The sequence below is a fragment of the Rhinatrema bivittatum genome, chromosome 3 (genome assembly GCF_901001135.1).
Source record: "Rhinatrema bivittatum chromosome 3, aRhiBiv1.1, whole genome shotgun sequence".
NCBI lineage: Eukaryota > Metazoa > Chordata > Amphibia > Gymnophiona > Rhinatrematidae > Rhinatrema > Rhinatrema bivittatum.
In genome coordinates, this window is record NC_042617.1 from 273,699,139 (window position 1) to 273,723,799 (window position 24,661).

Here is a 24,661-nt window from a genome sequence, read left to right on the forward strand (position 1 = left end):
ATTGTTCTCTTCTCCTTGTATTAGCTTTTCCCTAAGGGGCCGATTTTAAAATTTAAGCGCACGGGATACATTTGTGCACACTACCCGGTGCGCACAAACGTACACCTGATTTTATAACATGCACGCGCTCCCGCGCGCATGTTATAAAATCCGGGGTCAGCGCGCGCAAGGGGGTGCACCTTGTGCGCGCCGAGCCCAAGGGGAGCCCCGATGGCTTTCCCCATTCCCTCCAAGGCCGCTCCAAAATCAGAGCGGCCTTGGAGGGAACTTTTTTTTTACTCCCTCCCACCTTTCCCTCCCTTCCCCTATCTAACCCCCCCCCCCCCCCCAGCCCTACCTAAATCCCCCCCTTACCTTATCTGGCATAACAGGCTGCCGTGTCGGAGCACTTGGCCCCGCCCCCGGAGCGCCACCACACCCCCGCCCCTTTTTCGAAGCCCCGGGACATACACGCATCCCGGGGCTTGTGCTCAGCACGCGCAGGGGTAGGTTTTCGGGGGTTACGCAAGTAACCCTTTGAAAATCTACCCTTAAGTGTTTTAGTTAGAATGCAGTTTTCTCAGAGTTAATTTTGGGGTGACAGCCCTTTTATTTGAAGGATTTTATTAGAACTTTGAAGTGCTTTCTTTTTTATTCAAATTTTATTATAATACTGCAAAAATGTTACAATAAATCTTGCACATAAATCCAACACTCTCAATGACATTCCATTGCTAGAACAGTTTTATACATCATTTTTTCCAATAATATCCCCACCCAACTACCCTCTAATCCCAACCTATCTTGCCTCGGGTGCTCCAAAATTAATATCATCAGAACTATCATAACGTCAACCATATTTCAAAGGGATGCCAGATCTTCTTAAACCTAATGAGAACATTCTCTATGCAAGCAGTCATTTTTCCCAATAGACAAACTCTCTCAACATGTTTATACACGTGGCTGAGATGGAATAGATAGTATTCCACCAACGGGCAAGAACTTTGAGGTGTTTATCCAGGTCCTTTGGCTCACAGCAAATACAGTAGCACCTTGCAGCTTGGCTGTTTAGAATGGACTATTTGTATGCAAAAGATGCAAGCTGGAGAAATGGAGGTACAATAGTTGCAACTGGTAGTTAGTTTTCTGTATACAGATGTTTGTAAGTGTCCATTGTTGATTGAGACTGTAGTGTCTACAAAATTAAGTTTTTCCATGGAAGAGTCCATTTTGGGGTAATATTTTTTTTTAACTTTATTTTTATTGCAGTTTAACATGTTCAAATACAAAACATATATGAATAGAAATACAAAGAATAGAGTTACGAGTTTTGGGTAATTTTTAAAACAGCCCATGTTAGAAAGTCAGCAAAAAAATGCACTTTAAATTACAGTAATTTTCAAAGTGGACTTATGTACATAAGTCCACTTTGGACCTTCTGGACCTTTTGGCAGCCTTCGATACCGTCAACCACTCCATCCTCATCAACCAGTTAGCTGCCATAGGAGTTTCCGGCTCTGCTCTATCTTGGTTCAAATCGTTTCTCAGCAACAGAGGTTACAAGTCAAAATCCAGGACAAAGAATCTTCACGCCATGACTCATCCGTAGGAGTCCCACAAGGCTCCTCTCTATCCCCGACACTCTTTAACATCTACCTTCTACCACTTTGCCAACTCCTCACCAACCTCAACCTAAAACACTTTCCCCTCGCAGACGATATCCAGATCCTGATCCCCATCAAAGGCTCATACTCGAAAACCCTCGACTACTGGGAATCCTGCCACCAAGAAATCAAACGTCTCCTCAATAGCCTAAATCTAGTACTAAACTCCTCCAAGACCGAAATACTACTCATATCTCCAGAGAACAGCAATCTCACCACTTCTCATCCAACCAACCCACCAACCACTCAAGTGAGAGATTTAGGAGTGATAATTGACAACAGGCTGAACTTCAAAGCCTCCATCAACAAAACGACCAAAGACTGCTTCCACAAACTCCAAGTTTTAAAAAGGATAAGACCTCTCTTCCACGCCCAAGATTTCAGAACGATCCTCCAAGCAATTATTTTCTCAAAGTTAGATTACTGTAATGCTATCCTACTTGGTCTCCCTTCCTCCTACACCAAACCGCTCCAAATGGTACAAAACACAGCAGCCCGTTTACTAACAAACACCAGGAAAAGAGACCATATTTCCCCAATTCTAAAAGACCTTCATTGGCTACCAATTCACTTCAGAATCATCTACAAATCCATCTCCTTGATATACAAAATCATCCATCAACACACCACAATTGACCTACAATTTCCTCTCCGCTTACACAACTCCACAAGACCTACCAGAGACGCATACAGAGGATCCCTCCATGTACCCCCTACTAAAACCACTAGTCACATTACCTTAAGAGATCGAGCCCTCTCCACAGCTGGCCCACCGTTATGGAACTCCATCCCTCCCGATCTCAGACGGGAGCCTTGCCTCCTAACCTTTAGAAAAAGACTCAAGACTTGGCTGTTTATGCAAGCTTTCCTGGACTTAAATTAATGCATCTCGCCATCAACATATCCAACACAACAGCTGTACCTCATCTCCTTGTATATAATTTAGTCTCTGCTAAACTATCTTTATTTCCTCTGATCCCAGTTCAATAGTCCTTGCTAATTGTAACTGCTTTCTTCGACACGTTATTTCTGTTTTGATGTATTTATTGCACCCCTGTTTATTTGAAAACCAGCATGATGTGATCGCTTCATGAATGCTGGTATATAAAAACCTTAAATAAATAAATAAATAAATCCACTTTGAAAATTATAAAATCAAATCTGTCCAGATACACCTGCTTAAACATCTGTGCAAATTTTCTTTGAAACTTTATGCACTTTTTAAAATCCTAAAATATGCATACAAGGCAAACTGCTTCTCATCTCCACCCTAAGGAATGCCTCTGCTCTGTCCAGGTAATCTTATGCACAAACATGTCATATGCCCCTCAGTTTACCGCATAGCAGGCAGGCAAGTTTGTAAACAGCTGCCTGCTCTTAAAACAGTTTTATCCACATGAGGTCCTTTTGAAAATTACTCTCCCTGACTCTGATTGTGGAATGAACTGCATTGAAGGAGAGTGAAAATAAATCATAAAAATCAAAGCAACCTTTTTCACCCTATCTCAAACTGTAGCAGACATTCTGGGGGGGGGGGGGGGGGAAGTGATTAGGGCATATTATGAATTTACATGTGTAACAAATTTTAAGTCATTCATGTAAATGGCATGCCATCAATGTGCATAACTTTACATCATTTTGGAATGGATAAAGTTATGTGCATAACAACCTGCTATCCATGCCCACTTTATGCAGATACCTTGTTTGAAAATCAGATTTTGCATAGGCTTAAAAGAATACGTTGGTTAGGCACATTACTGAAAATGTATCCCCAAATCTGGAAAAATGAGAGCAGACTTCTCCACCATAAAATAAAAAATTGAAAAGAAAAGCACAGCATAGGGCAGGCAAGAAAATGTGGTGAATCATAATCAGAGAAACCAGTTGGGTTTGGGAATTTGGTAGCTGTGTTCAGTCCCTTCTCCATCATTGCTCAAAAGTGACATCTAGTGGCCAAATTTAGGAACCATGTTAACCAGATTTTGGAGGAAGCTGTAGCTTGTAGCCTCTAATTGAGGTCTGTCACTGCATTGGCTGAGCTGAGTTGGGAAGAGACTTAACAGTGGAGGTTTGTAAGAGTGTGCTTGATCGTTAATTGGGGTACAAAGTGTAAAACTGCAATATATTTTTGTTTGGTAATAATAAGGGGACAGAGTTTGATGGGAACAGGAGGGACAAAGTGTGCATTATAGGGGAGGAGGGGTGCAGGAATTAGAATCAGCGTATTTGAGGGGTGCAGGATTTGGGAAAGGGAATCAGGATTGTGCATTGGAAGTGCAGAAAATCGAGTTATCAGGAGTGACAGCCCTGTATGTGCATGGACTGCAAATTGCAGCCGTGCTAAAATGGCTGTGTTCACACACTGCTACCATGTACATTTGTTTCAAAATTAGAGTGAGATCTTGTAAAACCAAACGTTCTATAAACCCCCAAATTCTCAGGGGAACCCCCCTCCCAGTTAAAACCAATAACAAAGGGACCTTGCCAGTTTACATTATCTTGAAGCTTGTCAGCTGCATTTTTGCTCAGTAGCAGCCTCTAGCGTATTTCCCTGCAATTGTCTTTGCTTCTTTGAATGTCCTTACATGTTATTAACTGACCTGGCTTTGTCACTTTGCCTCTGGTACCTACTCTTATGCGTCCTTCCTTCCTGAAGTTATTTGTTATGTACTAGTATGCATGCTATTTGTTCAGTCTGGTGTGATTGGTACTTTTTAATGGCCATGACTTGGTTTTGGTTTGATCTTGCATGCCCCTTCTTGAAAGTGTCAGACAACAGTTTTTCCATTTCACCTCTTGTAGCTTACTTGTATGATTGTTCTTACTTGCTTCTAATTGTTATTCAAATACAAGTATACTGCTTGACTTTTTCTTAATATACCTCTTAAATTTTGCTAAAAGAGAGTTTTAATTATTTTTGACTTGGCAGTTTCTTCTTGCTCATTTTGGGCTTCCAGCTTGGTCCGAAGCCAGGGATGGGATCTGACACTATTAGCCATCCATCATTCACAACTATGCTGGGATTTTTTCCTATTTTATATCCCTTCTCCCAACTTGCAGCACCAGCACTCAGCTGGGGGGACAGGTACCAGGGAACTTTCCATTTCAATCATGGGCCCCAAATCCTGCCATGTAGGTGCTGTTGATGTATAAGGACCAGGGCCTCTCTCCCCCAGCCCCAGGGGCTACGGACCTGGCCTCTGCAGCATCCCCAGTCCCAGCCAACCCAGAGAACAGAAGAACCCGGTTGGGAATGGAACGCAGGTCAGTGCATAGTGCTGCCATTGAACCAGCCCTTTTAATTTTTTTTTACTTCCTTTCAGGATTGTATTTGAATCTTTCTTTTCAATTATTCCCTTAAGATGTACTTACTGGAATTCTATTTACATACACAGCCACCACTGTTTATAGTGAATTTGCTCCATTGCCACTAAAATGTCCTGTCTGGCTTCAGACAACAGGTGTCTGATTACTTTTTCATATTGACTTATGTAACTTACTGTATATATTAAAATTCTGGATGTGCACTGGTTGGCCAAAAGCCAGAACAACTGTGGCAGACATATGTACAGAAAGTACCACTTCCATTTCATGTTTTATAGTAAGGCTTAGTTCATATCACAAGCATATTCCCTTCCCTCTTCCACTGTCTTTCTCCACCTTTGGTTTTATCTTTGTTACACCTTTTCAGCAAAAATTCCCAATAGGCCTTATCTCTGTGGAGTTATATTGTTGTCATACAACATAAAACAGCAACTGCTAATTATAGAAGAGTATGTTATGCTCCTATCTAAAGCTTAGAATCACAGATTTCAAATGGCACTGGCCTTCTGCGTTTTGTTCAAGCTATTCCATTTCCATCTTTTCAGATGTCCTGGTGCCTACTGTGGATGTTGTGCATGTTTTGAAATTAATAAAAAAACAATTATACTAAATGTTTTGATCCTCCAAGCTATCCACAAGCCACCTTCTTTATAACAGCTATGTATTAAAAATTAAGGTCCTTGTCTGTTACCAAATACCCTTCCTAAATTCCTTTTACTACACACTTGGCCAGGTTGATAATCCTAGTTTATGTGGGCACAAATTCCATTCATAACAATGTAGTTTGTATTGTTCTTCTTGTCTTCCCCCAATCCTACCAAGTTCTTCTTTATGGCCTCCCTGCAGGACTCTGCTCCTGTTTTGGGGGATCACTTATGCTCAGGCTTATTTTTATGGCAGCCTCCTTGAGCTGTGTACACTTCAGATCAGGTCTTCCTAAACTGTGGGTCAAGACACCAAATGGGTCACAAGCACTTCAAATGGCAGCACTCTTCAGGCACCAGCAACAGTAGCTTCTGTAGTCAAACTTCTGCATTGGCCAGTGAGACAGCCCTTCCTTTGCCTAAAATACTTGTAGCAACAGGAAGCCCTTTGCAAAGAGGGATCAGAGCTAGAGAAATAAGATTTAGCCTGTGAGCTTACGCAGTTTTTCCTTCCTAATGCTATTGGCATGTGTAGACAACCCTCATGCACAGAACCAACCATTAAAGGGAGGGGTGGGCAGAGTGTGAATGGGCCAGTAGCATGCCACTATTGCTCTCCTCACCCACTTTGGAACACCAGAGAAAGCTGTCAACCTGCCTTCTCTCTTGCCAAGAGAGGTCATCCACCTTTTGACTATGGTCCAAAAGGAAGAGGGCACCGATAAAAGCAGGCAACAACAGATCAACTGGGAGAATGAAAAGGGCTAGAAGGGATGACAGAAAGGAGCCTTGCAGACCACTCTTTAACATAACTTAACCACCAACTTACAATAAGATAGCAGTACACTATGGAGAAGGTCCCAGCTTCAGCTATAATTAGTGAGGAGGAACCATATAGAGCTAGGAAAGGGATGAGCAGTTATGGCCATTACAGAGGGAAGTGCGGGTAACTCAATAAGTCCCTTCAACTTCAGATTCTTTTTCATCAAAGGTTTCTTTTTATTTTTACATCAGCAGCTCCATTGCTTAGACAAGCACAGGGGTCCCCCGACATGGGTCCATGTCGGGGGATCCTTCTTAAATTCTGTGCTTGTCTAAGCAATGGAGCTGCCAATGTAAAAAGAATCTGAAGGGACTATTTGAATTACCTGAACTGAATATTTGAAATGCAGGCTTCTGCATTGTGTTGTGCATTACTTAATGATGGCAATGTTTACAGCCCCCCCACCCCCCATTCACTACTGAAGGGAAGGATAAAAATTGGTTTTCCACCTAACAGAGCTGCAAGTACAGAGGAACAGCAGAAGAGTACTAGCTCAAAAGACAATCTTCGTTTCTGAAGCCATTTATTTCATGGAAATGATAGTGACATACATGATCAGAGACTTGAGCAGTAAAAAATGCCAACAGATGGTCACTAAATATCCTTCATGCCAGCATGGCACCACCTACAAATTCAGTTTGAAAAACATGTATAGCAGACATTTGATGAACAAAGCACATGTGGCAGTAACAGGATAGGTTCTTAATATTCTTCCCCTTCCTCCTCTCCCTCACCTTCAACTGAATCTACACCAACTTCTTCATAATCCTTTTCAAGAGCAGCCATGTCCTCACGGGCTTCAGAGAACTCACCTTCCTCCATACCCTCCCCCACATACCAGTGCACAAAGGCACGCTTGGCATACATCAGATCAAACTTATGATCCAGACGAGCCCAGGCCTCAGCAATAGCTGTGGTGTTACTCAGCATGCATACAGCACGCTGCACCTTGGCTAGGTCACCTCCAGGCACCACAGTAGGGGGCTGGTAGTTTATGCCAACCTTAAATCCAGTTGGGCACCAGTCCACAAACTGGATGCTACGCTTGGTCTTGATAGTGGCAATAGCAGCATTGACATCTTTGGGTACCACATCTCCACGGTACAGAAGGCAGCAAGCCATGTATTTGCCGTGGCGTGGGTCACATTTCACCATCTGGTTGGCTGGCTCAAAGCAAGCATTTGTGATCTCAGCTACAGAAAGCTGCTCATGGTAGGCTTTCTCTGCAGAGATTACTGGGGCATAAGTGGCTAAAGGGAAATGGATGCGGGGGTAGGGCACCAAGTTAGTCTGGAACTCTGTCAGATCGACATTCAGGGCACCATCAAATCTGAGGGAGGCTGTGATAGAGGACACAATCTGACTAATAAGACGGTTTAGGTTAGTGTAAGTTGGACGTTCAATGTCCAGGTTCCTGCGGCAGATGTCATAAATGGCCTCATTGTCTACCATGAAAGCACAGTCTGAATGCTCCAGGGTGGTATGGGTGGTCAGGATAGAGTTGTAGGGCTCAACCACAGCTGTCGAAACCTGAGGAGCAGGATAGATTGAGAATTCCAGCTTGGACTTCTTGCCATAGTCAACTGACAGGCGCTCCATCAGCAAAGATGTGAAACCAGAACCAGTGCCACCACCAAAGCTGTGGAAGACCAGGAAACCTTGAAGACCTGTGCACTGATCAGCCTGAAAAGGAACAAAAAGAGGACCATATTACATTCTAATCTTTTTCTCCCTGTATAAAGGGGAGAACTTTTTTTTTTGCACCTATACTTAAGTGTGTAATTTCTAGTACTATCTTTCATGGTAGAAATGTAGAACTTTAAAACTTTTGCATACTAACATTTGACAATGTTTTATACATGTTGCTCCAGGTGTTTAATAGTACAGATTAAAAAAAGCCAAAAACCCAGGACTTGCCAGCTTGCGAATCCTGTCCAGAACCAGGTCAATGATTTCCTTGCCAATGGTGTAGTGTCCACGGGCATAATTATTTGCAGCATCTTCTTTGCCTGTGATGAGCTGCTCAGGATGGAACAGCTGGCGGTAGGTTCCAGTGCGCACTTCATCTAAGGGAAACAGACAAGTTTTTACATAACCACACTGACAAAAATAAGTCCACTGTCTTGATTTAAAAAAATCCAGAAGTTGTCCAAACATCTGGTGGTTTTGCACTCACCAATAACAGTGGGTTCCAGGTCTACAAAAACAGCTCGGGGAACATGTTTTCCAGCTCCAGTTTCACTGAAGAAAGTGTTGAAGGAGTCATCTCCCCCTCCAATGGTCTTGTCACTGGGCATCTGACCATCAGGCTGAATCCCATGTTCCAGGCAGTACAGTTCCCAGCAGGCATTACCAATCTGGACACCAGCCTGGCCAACGTGGATGGAAATGCACTCGCGCTACAGAATGAAAAGGAAACAAACAAAAACAGATTGTAATAGTACTACTGCAACAAAACAATTAAATCTAGAAAGCTGCAAGGACATCTATAACTGTCAAAGGGATATGTGGAAAGTAGTGATACTGCATAGCAACAGTTTATGCTTACATTTATGACATCACCATCAACTTACTGATGACAAATGTCATTGTTTTACTGCTCACCTGAGCCACTACTAAATATATCAAAAGGCACACTGCATAAAATGCCATTCTTACTACAAGTGTCTAGTAAACTTAGCTTGTCTTCCAGCTGAACTTCTGACAAGTGGATCAGATTACCATATTAGATTGAGGAACAAATGAAAAAGGCTGCCTGATATCTTCTCAGAAGAGCCTAGCCAGTGGGGGTGCAAACTCCCTGGTGTTAAGTGTCCACGCATCTGCCTATAAAGTGAATAGTCTTTTCAGACAAAAGCAGTAGTTATATATATGTTGCAGCTGTTTGGTCCCAGAAATCGTACCATTTGCTGCAGTCAGCTGACAGCAGAAGGCATAGGCAAGCAGCCTACAATTTTAGGTAGCTCGATGCCCTTCCTACTGTAGGAACTTACCAGCATGACTGGATCAACCCCTGAAAACCCATATCAGATTTCTCGGCATACAGTCTGCTCATTCAAATGCTGCACAACTCCCTTTCCCACTTTCTGACCAGCCCCACCCAGGGACAAATGGTAATGGAAGCCTTTTAAGTTAGTCATGAAGGCAGACCATGGAATTTAAAAGTTCCTAGGTCTTCTCTGCTAAATCATCCTGTAATACTATATTCAGCCAAATTGCTCCACAACCTAACATTTTTACCTAAGGACCCTGCATATATTTACTGACAGTACCTCAACTATAGTGTGATACAAAATTCTTGTAAAGCTTTTCTCCATGCAGTTCCACTGGACCCAATTTAGCAGATGTGGAAAAGTTTTCCAAAATTTGGAGAGCCCAAATTTGTAGGAGAAATCTAATAAAGTAAATGCAGGAAACTATTGTCCTCTTAAATTTTTTTTTTTTTTAGCTCACCTATGTACATTCCTGAGCAGTTCCCAAGTTTATACTTGAGGCAATGGCGGGGGAAGTGCTTTGCTCAAAGCAACAAGAGGCATCAGTAGGATTTCAATCCTGCAGCCCAGCTGCCCTAGCTATTAGGCTACCTCCCCCTGTCCCACCCATTCCAGTTTCTCTTCGGTGGACAACATCAGCTACTCCCTCAGGTCAGCACACAGGCGTTGAAGAATCCTTTAGCCTTAAGGCAATTCAATAGGATTCGTTATAGAGACGCATTCAGAATAAGAACAGTTTAACAGTGGCAGATGCCGTTTTTCAGAAGAAAGCTAACCGGGGCCCCCAGTCCCAGCAGAAAGTTAAAAAAAAAACCCACAAACTTGGGTCAGGACCGCAAGGATATTTAAGACCCGACTACGACTATCTCCGGCTAGTGTTAGGGTCAATCCCTTTTTCCCCATATTTCTTCTGTACCAAATCTCTTTCTCGGTTTAAACAGACGCCTAAAACGCAGCTTTACGTCACCCCAACCAGTGCAAGAGATTCCCAGTTAAGAGATCAGGGTGGGGCAGCACACTATCGCAGAAGGACTTGCTCGGGTGCAGTAATCAGCGGCGCATCACGATTTTCCGCGCACGCGGGGCATAGTGGAACCAGTAGATTGCCCCCCGATACCCAGCCGACAGCATCTCCTCCCACATCCCCAAACCTAAAAAAAAACGATGGTTAAGAGTACTGACGTCACTAACCCGCCACGTCTGGCGAGAGCGTGCACATCCGCCCGCGCAGGCATGAAGGAGCGCGCCAAAAGGCGCGTACTCTGTGGGCGCGGGAGCAGCCGTTTGCAGCCCGCCTTTTCGGCTCTCTTTCCGAAAGCCTTTCGAAACGTTGTCAATACTGCCCCAAAACAAAGCTGATCCTACAAGTACCAGCTCCCCCAGTTTTACGTCTTCTCCAGAAAGAAAACTTCACCTCCAGCGCCCAGCTAAAATTCCCCCTGCGCAGTAACTACCCTCCGCCCCACCACTAGAAATACAGCCCTCTCTCCTAATCATTATAGGCTACAAGATTTAAAAGAAGTGCGGCTTAGTACGCAAACAACTCACCATGATGGACGCTGAAAGTTAATAGCAATAAAAAAAAAAGTAGGGAGGAAAAAAAAGTAAAGACGAAACGTTACTTTATCAGACAGCTAAGAGTCGATGTAAGTAACAGAATAAGGAACTGCGCGCCGGGACCGCGTTTATATAAGGGAGGAGGCGTGGCTTCCGAAGAATGAATTAGACTAATAGCCAAAGGCTGTAGGGGATTGGCGGAATACAAGGGATCATCCGCAAATTAACTTTCTGGACTGCAGCGTTTAAAAGATTGCTGCTGTGGCTAGTCTATCTAGTGCTGAGGGTTAGGGAGAGGAAGTAAAAATGCGGCTGTAAAACACCAAAGTTGTATTATTTTGGTTTAGTATTTTCAATTTAGATGCAATAGTAGCGAGCCTGGAGACACCATCAGAGAATGTTTTATGCTTTTGGGATCTCAAGGGCTCCTTCCTCAGCAATGGCTAGCGTGGTTTGTAGGTGGGCCAGTTTCACAGCAGTTGGCGTACATTTCTAGACTAGTTAGTCTGTTAGTATGAAACAAATGGTTCTGTTACTGAAGAATATATAATTATATAAAGCACCGGGAAATCTGCAGTCTGTAAGGGCTCCGCCTTCTCTGCACCAGTCTCCGCAGCGTGGGAGGATTATAGCAGTTTTGCGACTCTCGAGGCCTGACCTGCCGCAGCATGTCTCGCCATTAACAGACAAAAATGGGTGGCAGGCCTGATCCTAATGTTCACAGGTCTTTCTCGTACCAGTACGGCAGCTTATAAAGTAACCAATTCACCCACCAGACGAAGCAGATTGAATCAACAGTTCTACTATAACATTGTATGACATCTGTCCTACATACATTATAGCATATAACTTGACATTATTGCTCGCTCTTGAACTATTATTTATTTTTTAAACTAGGACGTGATTTGTTTTCTTCAACATCTGCAACACATGATAACATGCTATGGGCTCCAGCATCACCGAAAGAAACAGAATGCTAGAGCCATCCTCTATTCTAGCAGACTCAAGTGATAGGCTCCGCTGCTGCGGGGGAGAATGGGACCCGCCTTTTACGATTTAACTATTGCACGCCTTTTTGCCGCCCCGCGAAATAGTACGTTCTGGAAAAAAAAGGCTATTTTCCAAAAGAAAGCTAATGTGGAAAACGTATTTTTCTTTGGAATCTCTTCCATTAGCTTAGAGAAAGCGGAACGCTTCCCCCATTTCGCTGCAATGAACTATAAGCGCGCGCCGAACGCGGCAGTCCTGCGGCAGAATCGAGAACGCGCGCGCGCACGTGTCCAACTGCCGTCTTCCCGCCCTTTGCGGGGCACGCGCCTGTGACTGTCAGTGGATGGGAGGTGCGCGTTCGTAGCGAGTTTAAAGAGAGATAAAAGGGGTGAGTCAGTTCAACTCCTGTAGGCTATGGAAAGTTAAGTAAACATATCAGTAATTAAATACCTGAATGAATGAATGAAAAATAATCCATCATCGACCGCCCGTCTTTTCTTAGTTGCAAGTACCAGAGGAGGAAGTGCGGGGGCAGTAGACATGGCGCCCGCTTGTGTTTTTTCCGCTAGAGTGCCTTGAGGCCAGCGACTCATCCGCTGGCAGCCCACTGAAATCTACCCATCTGTATGCTCCCCTAAATTCTCAGCACTGTCTTTAACGGGGGTCACGAGAATTTCCAGTAATTTTGCCTTGCGGATATCCATCTCTCTCCTCTTGTTGGGGGGGGGGGGCGACGACAAAGTTCTCTTATGGTCCGAACCTGAAGGAGTTAAACTTCGCTTCCTCCTCCGGCTTTACTCAAAAGATTAGTCAGAACGGAACTTGTTCTGCCACTGTCGGGAGACGTCAGCACCCCATCCACTCAACAGTCTGCGGACGTGTCTTGGCTGACAAGATTACTGTCTGCAGTTTTCCCCATCATACAATAGATTTACAGACCATGAACTGGATTTACACTGCACCAGACGGTTCTTACTCTGGCGATCAGAATAACCACTGGGCTAGGGGGGGGGGGGGCAATCGACTTCTCTCCCTTTCTCTCACTGTGAGGGTGACCATGAGACAGGTCCCTTTATTTTTCTTGGGCATTCAGATAGATCTTAATCTTCCACAGCAGGGGCTCAAACTATGTGTAATGCGTTCAGATTTGCCAAGCTTCACGTACGTATACGGAACCGGAAGTTTGCACTTAATGAGACCGCCCCCGGCTGCGTTGCCCCAGCAAATAGAGTCGACCATCGTTTAAGCCATTATGGGGCGGAGCCAGGAGATGTAGACTCTGTGCATGCGCACTGCTGTTGATACCCGTGGGGCCCCTTCTTTGTGCCACCCAAATGCCTCTTGTTCAAAATAGAGGGGGGTGAGTTGAAGGAGCAAGTGTCACTGCATGTGCTCCTGTGCTGCCACGGAGTTCCATCTTGATGGGGAAGAAGGAGAGAAATTTGAGAAATGGGAACTAAAATTAAAGAGAAATTGGATGGAGAGGAGAGAGGGAAAGAAAAGAAAGGAATGAGGGGGAGAGAAGAGGGGGAAAAACGGATATTTGTGAGATAGGACAGTGTATGTGGAAAAGGTCATAGAGTAGACACAGTCTATAGGAAGGCTACCAAAATAGTGCAGATTCTTTTCCATAATCCCCATAAAATTGTTTAAAGACCTAAATTGGTATACCCTAGAAACAGGGCTGGCGCAACCCACTGTGCTTTTGCACAGGGCTAGGATTGCCAACTGGCTCCAGATTTTTAGGACAGGGTGATCCAGGCCTGGTTTTACCTTACTGCTGGGACTTATTCTGATTACCCTATTGCATTCTCTAAGAAAAGCAAGTGTTGTGTTCGAGGCATTGTGGACCCTTGGTCGCAGTGGAGATGACTCCACCCACAGGGAGGAGTCCCGTGGGGAACCACTGTGATTGTCTGACACAGATAGCAGACACAGAATGGATAGAGTCTTTATTGTACTGCTGTAAATAGATGGTGAAGCAGGAAGGTAAGGCACTGAGAGAGATTGAAGAATCTAAATATGTACACCCTGGAGGAAAGGAGGAGCAGAGGTGATATGATACAGACTTTCAGATACTTGAAAGGTTTTAATGATCCAAAAACAACAACAAACCTTTTCCGTAGGAAAAAAATCAGCAGAACCAGGGGTCATGATTTGAAGCTCCAGGGAGGAAGATTCAGAACCAATGTCAGGAAGTATTTCTTCACGGAGAGGGTGGTGGATGCCTGGAATGCCCTTCCGGAGGAAGTGGTGAAGACCAGAACTGTGAAGGACTTCAAAGGGGCGTGGGATAAACACTGTGGATCCATAAAGTCAAGAGGCCGTCAATGAAGAGTGGGTGGCTCGCCAGAATGACAGCTACTGCCTGGAGATAATACCCTTATTCAATAAACATACACATGGTTACTGTGACTCCAACATCGCTCAAAGCTTCAACAGCAAGAGGAAATGTGGAAAAAAGGATTTGCACTCACAAAGCGGGGAGTAGCTGGCTTGTTACGGCGGTTACTACCCCAAACCAAATAAGCCTGATACTTCACTTTCAATGCATATCCAGCATAGCTCTCTGCTTCAACCGCAGGGGAGAAGAAAAACTGATACTTCACGCATATCCAGCATAGCTCTCTGCTTCAACGGCAGGGGAGATGAAAAACTGATACTTCACGCATATCCAGCATAGCTCTCTGCTTCAATGGCAGGGGAGAAGAAAAACTGATACTTCACGCATATCTAGCATAGCTCCCTGCTTCAACGGCAGGGGAGAAGAAAAACAACCAATAAGGGCTGAATAACATAGTCTGGGTAAAACAAATAAGCATGGGTGTAGCTTGCTTATTGCGGCGGTTACTACCCCTACTACCCCTAACTAATCAAGCTTGATATTTCACTTGGATGCAGCTCCATCACTGCTCTCTACATTAATGGTGGGGGTGGAAGAGAAATAGAACCAAAGAGCTAAGAGAAACAGATAAGTATGAGAAAAAAATGTGTGAAGCTTGCTGGGCAGACTGGATGGGCCGTTTGGTCTTCTTCTGCCGTCATTTCTATGTTTCTATGTTTCACCGATCCACAAAGTGCCAATACGCTCAACAGGGTCAGAAGTATAGTCTCACCCAGATGTTCACGATAGGCAGGAGCCCGCAGTGCGGGTAACGCTGCGGCTGGTGGGTGGAGTTAGAGCGCTGGATCGTAGAGGTACTCACAGAGAGAAGGCGTCTTCCTGATGGTAGAATGGTGTGACCGAAGGTCCATGTTGCAGGATATGAAGGAGATAGGCCCTCGAGGAGCGAGTACCCAGTGGTCCAATATCCTGGAAATGAAAATAGAAAAAACCCCCGAGGAGTGGTTGTCTTGGTTAGTGAGGACCCCGAAGGGAAGTTGGAAGCGAGAGATCCCTGAGGAGCGGGTGTCTAGAGCTTCTGCTGGAGCGAGGCCCTTAGCGTGAAAGTAGCGTCTAAGCGAACAGCTTAGAGCAGGCAGAGTAACGAAGCGAAGTCTCTGGTAGCGAAAGCAGAGGCTAGATATACCCGGAGGTACTGACGTCATGCGGTGGGGCCGCCCTCGAAGTTCCCGCCATGACGTGTATTTGAGCGTCTGAGATGTGTGCGCTCGCGCCCTAGGAGGCCATGGGAGTGAGCATGGCAGATGTGGATGCCCATGCTGTTCTGGAAATGCCAAGGCACTCGGCACCGGAGACAGCTATCTTGCCCAAAGAGAGAGAAAGGGGAGAAAAAGAGGTAAGGTAGAGCGGTCACAGCCGTCTGCGACCGACGGACACAACAGCAAGACTAGAAGAACCTGCATTCAGGAGAGTAAAACCAGGACTGGATCAACCTGTCCTGAAAATCTGGAGCTAGTTGGCAACCCTACACAGGGCAGCTGCCTCCCTTCCAGCAGATGGAGACAGAGAAAAACTTCAAGAGCACCCCCTCTTAATTCGGTGTATCAACTGCAGCTCTTCAATATTAAAATTACCAAAGCAGAAAACATGTAATGATTCTACGGATATGTCAAGCAAAGGACAAGAAAGAAATGATCAATATAATTATGTACATGAGAATGTATGAGCAGGATAAGGAGAAACGTGTATCCTGTTTCAGCCAGTAGTGTATTCGAAAACAAGTGGGCTTTCAAGAGAAGCCTGGTCACTCCCAATGTGGCAGGCGTCTGGACTGATCTGTGGTACTATAGGACATATGTTGGAAGGAAATAGCATTTTTTGAAAGGAGTTGTGAAACCCCTTGAAGCAGATCTTATACCGAAACATGGCCATGTCTGGGTTGTGAGCAGAGTTAGCCTCCAGATAAAAAGATAAGTAAAAACGGCTCTCATTAGAGATTTTTGCAATTAAGATGATGTTTGAGATATGACCCATTCTAAGGATGTTTGAGATGTGACCCGTCCTAAGGATCTTCACGGTTTGGGACTGTGTTTTAAGTAAAACATGAAAAGTTCATAGATTATGGACACTAAAAAAGAAAAAATACATTTAAATAAAAGTGGACCAAAAGGTTATACATCTTATCAGTTGGTTTAAAGTTGTTCCCATAAAGGGCCTACAAAAATAGTTGATATAGAATACAGCTAATTGAAGGTGATAAAATTATACTGAGGAACAGTGTGGTGTGTTTTTTGATTTTGTTATAGTTACCTCAGATTTCTGAGTTTTTTGGGGCTTGGTTTGTAGATTTTAGACACAGACCTTGCCATCTTCTCCAGAGTTTTTCTTCTGGAGAAAGTCTGGATTGGCCCAGCTCCACGTGCTCCTTGGGCATATTAACCTCAGGAACCGGCGGTGGTGCCAGTGGGCATTGGAAGTGGGTGCTAGGGTGACTGGACAGTATAAAGCCTTGCTCGCTTGTGCCCGCTCTTGGAATCGCTGGCCAATGCAGTGTGCCAATGTGATGAGGGAGTCCAATGTCATGGGAACTTCCTGGCTGACCAGTCCATCTTTTATTCTTCCAGTTAGGCCTTGCCAGAAGATGGCAGAGAGACTGTCTTCACCCCATTGCAATTCAGAGGCAAGGGTATAAAATTGGATAGTGTACTCCTCACTGTTCTTGAGCCTTGTCGCAACTGCAGGAGTTCCACAACTTGTGATGATGATCGCCTGGGCTCTTCGAAAACCATGCGGAATTGGGATAGGAACTTGGAAAAGCTCAGGAGCAAGGGATCATCATGCTTCCACAAGGGTGATGCCCAGGCGAAAGCAATGCCTCCCAGTAGCAAGAGGATATAGAACCTTGGTCTTGTCTGAAGGGAATAGTGCTGGATGAAGTTCGAAGAACAGGCAGCACTGATTAAGAAATCTGTGGCACTCCTTGGGATCCCTGTGATAATGTGGAGGAGGAGAAAGCGATGGACCTGGCCTGAAAGAAGGCACCAACTGAGGTGGCGATGAGACTGTGGTGGGATGTGTCTGTGCTGTTGCTAGAGCATCTGTTGTGTCTGTGGACCTTGGACCAAGGCAAGATTGACTTTACCTGTAGGGAGGAGCCCTGCATGTTCTTACCATCAGCAGGTGGACCCAGCGAAGCAGAGATTTCACCTATACCAGCCCACATTCCCCTCAGGTTGAGCCTTTGGTACCAGGGCCAACAGGACTTAGGTGGGGTCTCTGCTGATGACAAAAGAGAAGATCCGTAGTAGCTGGGTTGTAGGCAGGTAGTTATCAGGCATATCCAGGTTCTGGGCAGTGGTCAGAGGTAGGCAGCGATCAAGCATATCCAGGGTCCAAGCTGTGGTCAGAGGCAGGCAGCGGTCAGGGGTATCCGGAGTCTAAGCTGTTGTCAGACAGCAGTCAGGTGTATCCGGGGTCTGAGCTGAGGTCAATACCAGGTATCCGTCCAAGGGAAGTGAAGAGGGACAGATAGGCAGGGCGAGGATTCTAGGCAAGAACAAACCGGGCAGCATGGTGTAGACTGGAACAAAGACAGAAGACAACCTGGAGACAGCAGGACAAAGACTAAGGCAAGCTGGACGAGGACTGAAGACAAGGCTGGAACGAAGACAGGAACGCTGGGAAGCAACACACTTTACTAAGAAGTAGTTGGACCTGTTGCTGAGGCAAGTTGCTGCTGGGAAGCTACCCTTTTATAGGGCAGCACTGATGATGTCATTTCTAGGGACCGCAAAGGCTTTCCTGGTGCAGTCCTTTGAAAAGCTGCAGTGACGCGTGCGTGCATCTAGGTGTTGACGACATCCTGCCACATGAGAATCCAACGGCTTCTCGCCACACCGGACAGTGGTGTCCCCCTGCGTGGAGGGTTGCAACTATTATCCATGTCGGGGGGACAGTGCGGCCAGCCCGAGACTGAAGGTGAGGGTGGTGGTTTGCGGGGTTAGCCCGCTGAACGTAACAGCATCCATCCAGATGGCCATTCATTCTAGCTGTCCAGTACTTCAACGAGGACTCCCTGTAATTCTATTTGTTAATTGTGTTGTTATTCTTTTTATTGGTATGATTTCTGCTTTGGTCCTCTGACTGCAGGGTATAATTGCCAGTGTAACTGCCCCTCCCTGCCGCTCATGGTGTTCTAAGGGGGTCCCATCTCCCTACCCAACCGCTCATAAAGTTCTAAGGGGACTCTGATCCACAGCTCTGATAAGTGCCAGTAATGGTGGGCAAGCTTAAAAATAATGTTTGCCCACCTCTGGTCTGGACAGACTCAAGGAAAGAAAATTAGCAGGTAAGAACCAATTTTTCCTTACTTTAACCCCAATGAAATTATAAACGGTGTTCAGACATTCATAAAGTTAGTTTTGGGCAAATAAAAGAGAAGCCCATGAAGGGTTCCATTATAATCTGTGGGAGGGGCAGCATAGTAATTGTTTGCACAGGCAGCAGAAGAGGTAGCATCAGCCCTGCCTAGGATAGGATAGAAACATTCAAATATCTAAAAGGTATAAATTATGTATGACAGTCAAGCATTTTCCAATGGAAAGAACATTTTAAAACAAGAGGTTATGATATATAACTCAGGAATTTGTTTTTTTTTATCCTTTTTACCCATTTCTGGGTCTCAAGGGATAGTCAATCACAGTCGTCATCCCCCCCCCCCCCCCCCCATGTTTATGACCTTGTCTTGATAAAATACTGCTGAAGTTTACCATTGCCGTCCACAGCAATTAGTCTTGGCTGGTGGTCCCCATACATGTACTAGGTATGTCCCTGTTTAGCTTCTAAGACCTAATAATTTCAGACTCTCCCAGGCCAGTGATGCTGAGGATAATCAGTAATATCTTAAATAAATATTTCATCGTAAGAAGTGTGGTAGCTGCTTTGTACAACCTAGTGAAGACCAAAACAGTAACAATCAAGAAATCCTAGGATAAGCACAGATAATCCTCTGATGCAAGGATGTAAGGGTAAAACCAGACATTAAGGTCTGTAGTATTGTTTGAGGAATGGGCAGATTTGATGGGACTTGCAGACTCTATTTGATGTCATTTTCTTTATTTCTATAAACTAAATTGTGATCTTTATGAGCCATATCAGTCCAGCTTTTTCTTCTATTAAATGTGTGTGCTTTTTTTTCATTTCTTCCCCTTCAGTCTGTTCACAGACTTAAAATAGAAAAGGTGTGACATAAGGTAACTGTAGCAATGTATTTTGTCTTGTCTATAGGAAGCAATGTTAAATTAAAAGCAGATCATTTAATGGTGGAGTTGTTTTACTGAGTTAGCTTAGGAAATGTTTCCTAGCTAGGAGCCGACCACTGCAGGGAGGAGGGGCTTCCTAACTCACTAAAAAGCTGTATTTAAGGATTGGCAAATAGAAAGGCTCCTGAGAATATTAATATCTTTCCAAGAAAATGCATTTTACTTCTCTTAACTAAGTGCAAGGTGATACATATAGGGAAAAATAACCCTTGCTGTAGTTATATGATGTTAGGTTCCATATTAGGAGTTACCACCAAGGAAAGAGATCTAGGTATCATAGTGGATAATACATTGAAATCGTCAGCTCAGTGTGCTGTGACGGTCAAAAAAGCAATCAGAGTATTAGGAATTATTAGGAAGGGAATGGTGAATAAAACAGTGGATGTCATAATGCCTCTGTATCGCTCCATGGTGAGACCGTACCTTGAATATTGTGTGTAATTCTGGTCACCGCATCTCAAAAAAGATATAGTTGCACTGGAGAAAGTACAGAGAAGGAAAACCAAAATGATAAAGGGCATGGAATGGCTCCCTTATGAGGAAAGGCTAAAGAGGTTAGGGCTATTCAACTTGGAGAAGAGGTGGCTGAGGGGCGATTTGATAGAGATCCATAAAATCATGAAAGGACTTGAACAGGTACATGTAAATCGATTATTTACTCTCTCAGACAATAGAAGGAGTAGGGGGGCACTCCATGAAGTTAGCAAATAGCTCGTGTAAAACAAATCGGAGAAAATTATTTTTCACTCAATGCATAATTAAGCTCTGGAATTAATTGCCAGAGGATGTGGCAAGTTAGTTTGTCTTGTGTTTAAAAAAGGTTTCGATAAGGTCCTAGAGGTGAAGTCCATAAACTGCTTTTAATCAATAAGGAATAGTAGTTTGGGATCTATTTAATGTTTGGGTGCTTGTGACTTGGATTGGCCACTGTTGGGATACAGAATGCTGGGCTTGATTGTCCCTTGGTCTGATCCACTATGGAATGTCTTATGTTATTATCCAGGCACTAAAGCAGTCATGCTTAGAGGGTTACTGTAGATAGCATTTCTTTGTTACACATTAGATTACAGTTCAAATGCAATAAAAAATATATGCTCTTTAAAATATTAATAATAAAAATGTTTAAATTGTAAACAAGGAGTCTGGAATAGAAACAGAATATGACGGTAGATAAAAATTATTCAGCACATTTAGTTTACCCATCCACACCTCTTGCTTAGCTTTATAATCCTGTCTCCTCAAGAGATCCTCTTTGCTTGCCCCATGTTTTGAATTCTGATACTGCCCTCGTCTCAAACACCTCCACAGGGAGACTGTTCCATTTATCCATTACCCTCTTTATAAAGGAATATTTCCTTAAATTGCTCTCCCGTTTATACCTCCTTTCACCCACATCCAATAACCCCTCATTCTAGAGCTTCCTTTCTATTGAAGAAGGCCTACCTACTGTGCATGCCAACCTGTCTGAAAATTGGAAGATAATTTAACACTTTAGCTGCTTATGAGTGAGTGATCATTAAATGAATGCTTAAAAAAGAAACAGGGTGAGATCACGTGACACTGTGTAGGGGAGCGGATGTAGCTTACCTCTGCTGGCTCCCCACTTTACCATCCAGCCCCATCTCTGACCACCAAAGCTTGCTTTTTGCGCCTGGACTGTGCTATCAGCGGTATTCTCTGGGAAACCTTTTTAGATTCCCACGATGTCCATGCGCACAGCAAAGAAAGATAAGGAGAGAGACAGAGAAAAACTGAGGCCTATGGATGCGCTATTAGAGGATGAGACAGGCCTTTCCGATTCTCCGGTGCCGGCGAATTGGGCTGACATCAGGGCAGCGGTAGTAGCGGCCCTAGAGCCAGAATTCAAAAAACTATTGAACCAAATTGCCGATTTAAATACCTCTCTCGCTGGCTACGATAAGCGTTTTCAAGAAGTGGAACATAGAATTTCAGAAGCGGAAGATGGCCTCCAGACCATGCGCTCTGACGTCACTCAACTTCAATCCGTGATCGCACAGCATACTAACTGGCTCGAAGACCTGGAAAATAGGTCTCGCCGGTCAAATCTCCGGTTTGTTGGGCTGTTGGAGGAGCTTGGTGAGCGCGATCTCTCAACCACACTGGAGACCTGGCTGAATCGGGAGCTTCAGTTCCCCGCGGCGTGAGGCCCTCTGCGTTTGGAATGCGCGCATCGGTTAGGCCGGCGGTGGGCACAGCAAGACCGGCCTAGGATCACCATCGCTAAAATCCTGAATTTCGCGCATAAAGAAGCAATCCTACAGGCAGTACGCGGAGGGAGGGCTCTCCTATATGAAGGTAAGAAGATCCTGGTTTTTCAGGATTTTTCGGTGGCACTCTCTGCTCAACGTCGAGCCCTCTCTCCCTACTGTGCCCAACTTCACAACCTGGGACAGCGTGCGGTTCTCGTGTACCCGGCTAAGGTGAGGGTATCCACCCCAGGCGGTCCTCGTTGGTTCACAGTGGTGGGAGAACTTCGGGATTATGTCACTTCTCTTGCCGGGCCAGCTGCAGCTGTGGGAGAGCAGCCCTGATGATTCTTCTTAGTCAGCTCTTGTTTTTTCTACGTGGTGATTTTCATCGCTTGTTCCTGAATTCATGGCTGGTTGGATGTTTCCCTTCTCATCTCTGTTTTCCTTGGGCCTGTTATACATTTTACATTGCATAATTGGATGCCTCTTACCAGCCATGCTTATTCTTTTAGTTCAGGGGACATCAGAAACTTTCCTTTTTACAGTTTACAGGCCTCAAGCCAAGCCTGGACATACAAGCAGGCAATTGCTATGTGATCCTAATGCAGGATGGCAGTCCATCGTCTTCCTTAGTTTACCGCCTGCATTATGTTTGCTCTGTCTTTTTGGTACCCTGTTTTTTCTCTCCTTTCTTGATCCTTATTTGGGGTTTGTATTTCGGGGTTCCTTTTATCCTTTTAACTAAGAAAAAAAATAAAACAACATGGAGGTGGGGTTGGATGGGGGGTGTGAGAGTCTCTAGCATCCTGAGTGATCTCAATTGGGGGGGGGAGGGGGTTTAATTGTACTCTTAGGAGTGAGGATGGGGTTTGGGAACGGGTGGGGGGGGTTGCGGGATGGGAGGGGTGGGAGGGGTGGGTGAGTAAGGGAAAGTGGGTGGGTTGGTGGGAGACATGAATCTCTATGGATGCGATCATTGTTTTCTGGGGATTGTTGAGTGGGTTGTGTACTGTTATTTTCTCTGTTCAGTGTCTACAAGTAGTTGATGTTCGATTGCTGGGGAGATGGTCCTTGCTGGGACGGCCATCTCTCCCCCTAAAATTGAAATGTCATGTTCAATTAATTCTGTTTGTTTATGAAAATGGTTAATCAAGGACCTGTTATGCTATCCTGGAATGTATGTGGTATCAATTCTCCCATTAAAAGGTCTAAAATCTTACAAGCCCTGAAGTGGAAATTGGCAAATCTTGCTTTTCTCCAAGAAATGCACCTGACTGATGGGGAGCACGCCAAATTACGCCACGGCTGGGTGGGAGCAGTTCACTTTGCATCTGCCAGTTCTAAAGCTGCGTGGGTGGCCATTTTAATTTGGAAAAATCTCTCCTTTAAGGTTTCGAATGAGATTAAAGATCCAAATGGCCGCTATCTGCTCTTAGAAGCAGAGCTGAATCATGTCCCAATGGTACTATGTTGTGTCTATGCGCCTAATACACACCAAGCTCCTTTTTATCAAGAGCTACACAAATTGCTTCTCCCATATATAGACAAGGTACTGGTGGTCGGAGGGGACTTTAATGCTTTACGCGACCCGGACTGGGATAGGGATTCCACAGTGGCTCACACAGGACAGCCCAGTAAAGAACTTCGTTTTCTGGAAAATACCTTACATTTAGTGGATTCCTGGAGGAAGCTCCATCCCTTTGAAAAAGACTTATCCCATCTTTTGAGGGCGCATGCGACTCAATCTCATCTGGATTACTTTTTTGTTAGCGCGCATTATTTTTCCAAGGTTTCCTCAGCCGGGATTGGAGATATAATCTCCGACCATGCACCCATATGGTTGGAACTGTGGGTAACCCCTGCTAGTCCTATGGTGCAACACTGGCGATATCCCTACTTTTTAGCGGAGGATGCTTCTTTCCAAGTATTCTTGCGGGAGAGGTGGGAAGATTTTGCAGTACTGAATGCGCAACATAGTGGAGACCCTGTTTTATTCTGGCATACCGTGAAGGCGGTATTAAGGGGAGATATTATTTCATGTCGCCCACTGGAGAAAATCCTTGGATAAAAGGCTTTTACTTCTCAGTGCCCAACTCCAACAGGCTAAACGGGCTTTACTAGCTTAGCAGTCCCCGCTACGTCGAGCAGCTTATACCTCCTTGCAAACAGCAATTAATTCTCTTCTCCATCAGAGGGCAAAAAAAGTGTCTTGTACTATCAGTTTAAGTTGTAACAGTTTGGAAATAAGTCAGGGAAAATGCTAGCCAATTTGGTCAAATCCGCTAGAGGTTCCCACCATATTCCAGCTCTATGGACCTCTAGAGGTCAAATAGTTAACACTCCAGACATCCTGACCACTTTTCAGGAATATTATACTTCTCTTTATAAGTCAGAGGGGTGGAACCAGGAGAATTGGGATGAGTTTTCTGCCCATTTTAATCTTCCCTCCATCACTGTGGCACAGCAGCTTGGTTAAATGAACCTATTAAGGCTGAGGAGGTTCGGGCAGCTATTCATACTGCCAAAAAGTTAAAAGCACCTGGGCCCGATGGCTTTAGCTCTGAGTTTTACAAATGCTTAGTGGACCCTCTTACGGATCTCCTCCCATTGGTGTTTCAAAATTTGATAGACCAGGGATCCTCCCCCCCTCATGGTAACATGGCACATGTGACTTTAATTCCAAAGCCTGGAAAGGACCCGTTGCGGCCGGCCGCGTATCGTCCTATCTCCTTACTGAATGTAGATCACAAACTCTTAGCAAAAATTTTAGCGGATCGATTGGGGAGCATCTTGCCAACCTTAATTCAGCCAG

At 44.7% G+C, this 24,661-nt stretch overlaps 1 protein-coding gene and 1 long non-coding RNA gene across 3 annotated transcripts in view; one reads left to right on the forward strand and one right to left on the reverse strand.

Annotated features, from left to right (window-relative positions):
* Positions 1-6,927: 6,927 nt before the first annotated feature.
* Positions 6,928-11,128, reverse strand: TUBA1B (tubulin alpha 1b). 2 transcript variants are annotated; one of them, XM_029594666.1, is made up of 4 exons: positions 10,976-11,128; positions 8,611-8,833; positions 8,352-8,500; positions 6,928-8,117 (listed from the first exon to the last, which is right to left on the reverse strand). In XM_029594666.1, the coding sequence occupies exons 1-4, from the start codon at positions 10,976-10,978 to the stop codon at positions 7,137-7,139; spliced, it is 1,356 nt and encodes a 451-aa protein (XP_029450526.1). In that variant the 5' UTR covers positions 10,979-11,128; the 3' UTR covers positions 6,928-7,136. The 2 variants fall into 2 exon arrangements, with proteins under 2 accessions (XP_029450526.1, XP_029450527.1); XM_029594667.1 differs by lacking the exon at positions 10,976-11,128 and adding an exon at positions 9,156-9,173.
* A 1,094-nt stretch (positions 11,129-12,222) lies between these two features.
* Positions 12,223-24,661, forward strand: part of LOC115087455 — a 28,135-nt gene continuing 15,696 nt past the window's right edge. The window contains exon 1 of the long non-coding RNA XR_003855527.1: positions 12,223-12,362. This is a non-coding gene — a long non-coding RNA (uncharacterized LOC115087455). The remainder of the gene's footprint in view (positions 12,363-24,661) is intronic.

What these genes read in the sequence shown, in the direction of transcription:
- TUBA1B (XM_029594666.1), bottom strand. An exon ending in CCTGGAACCCACTGTTATTG is followed by an intron (nt 8,501 to 8,610) that starts GTGAGTGCAAAA and finishes TGTTTCCCTTAG; the next exon opens with ATGAAGTGCGCACTGGAACC. An exon ending in TGGACAGGATTCGCAAGCTG is followed by an intron (nt 8,118 to 8,351) that starts GCAAGTCCTGGG and finishes GTTCCTTTTCAG; the next exon opens with GCTGATCAGTGCACAGGTCT.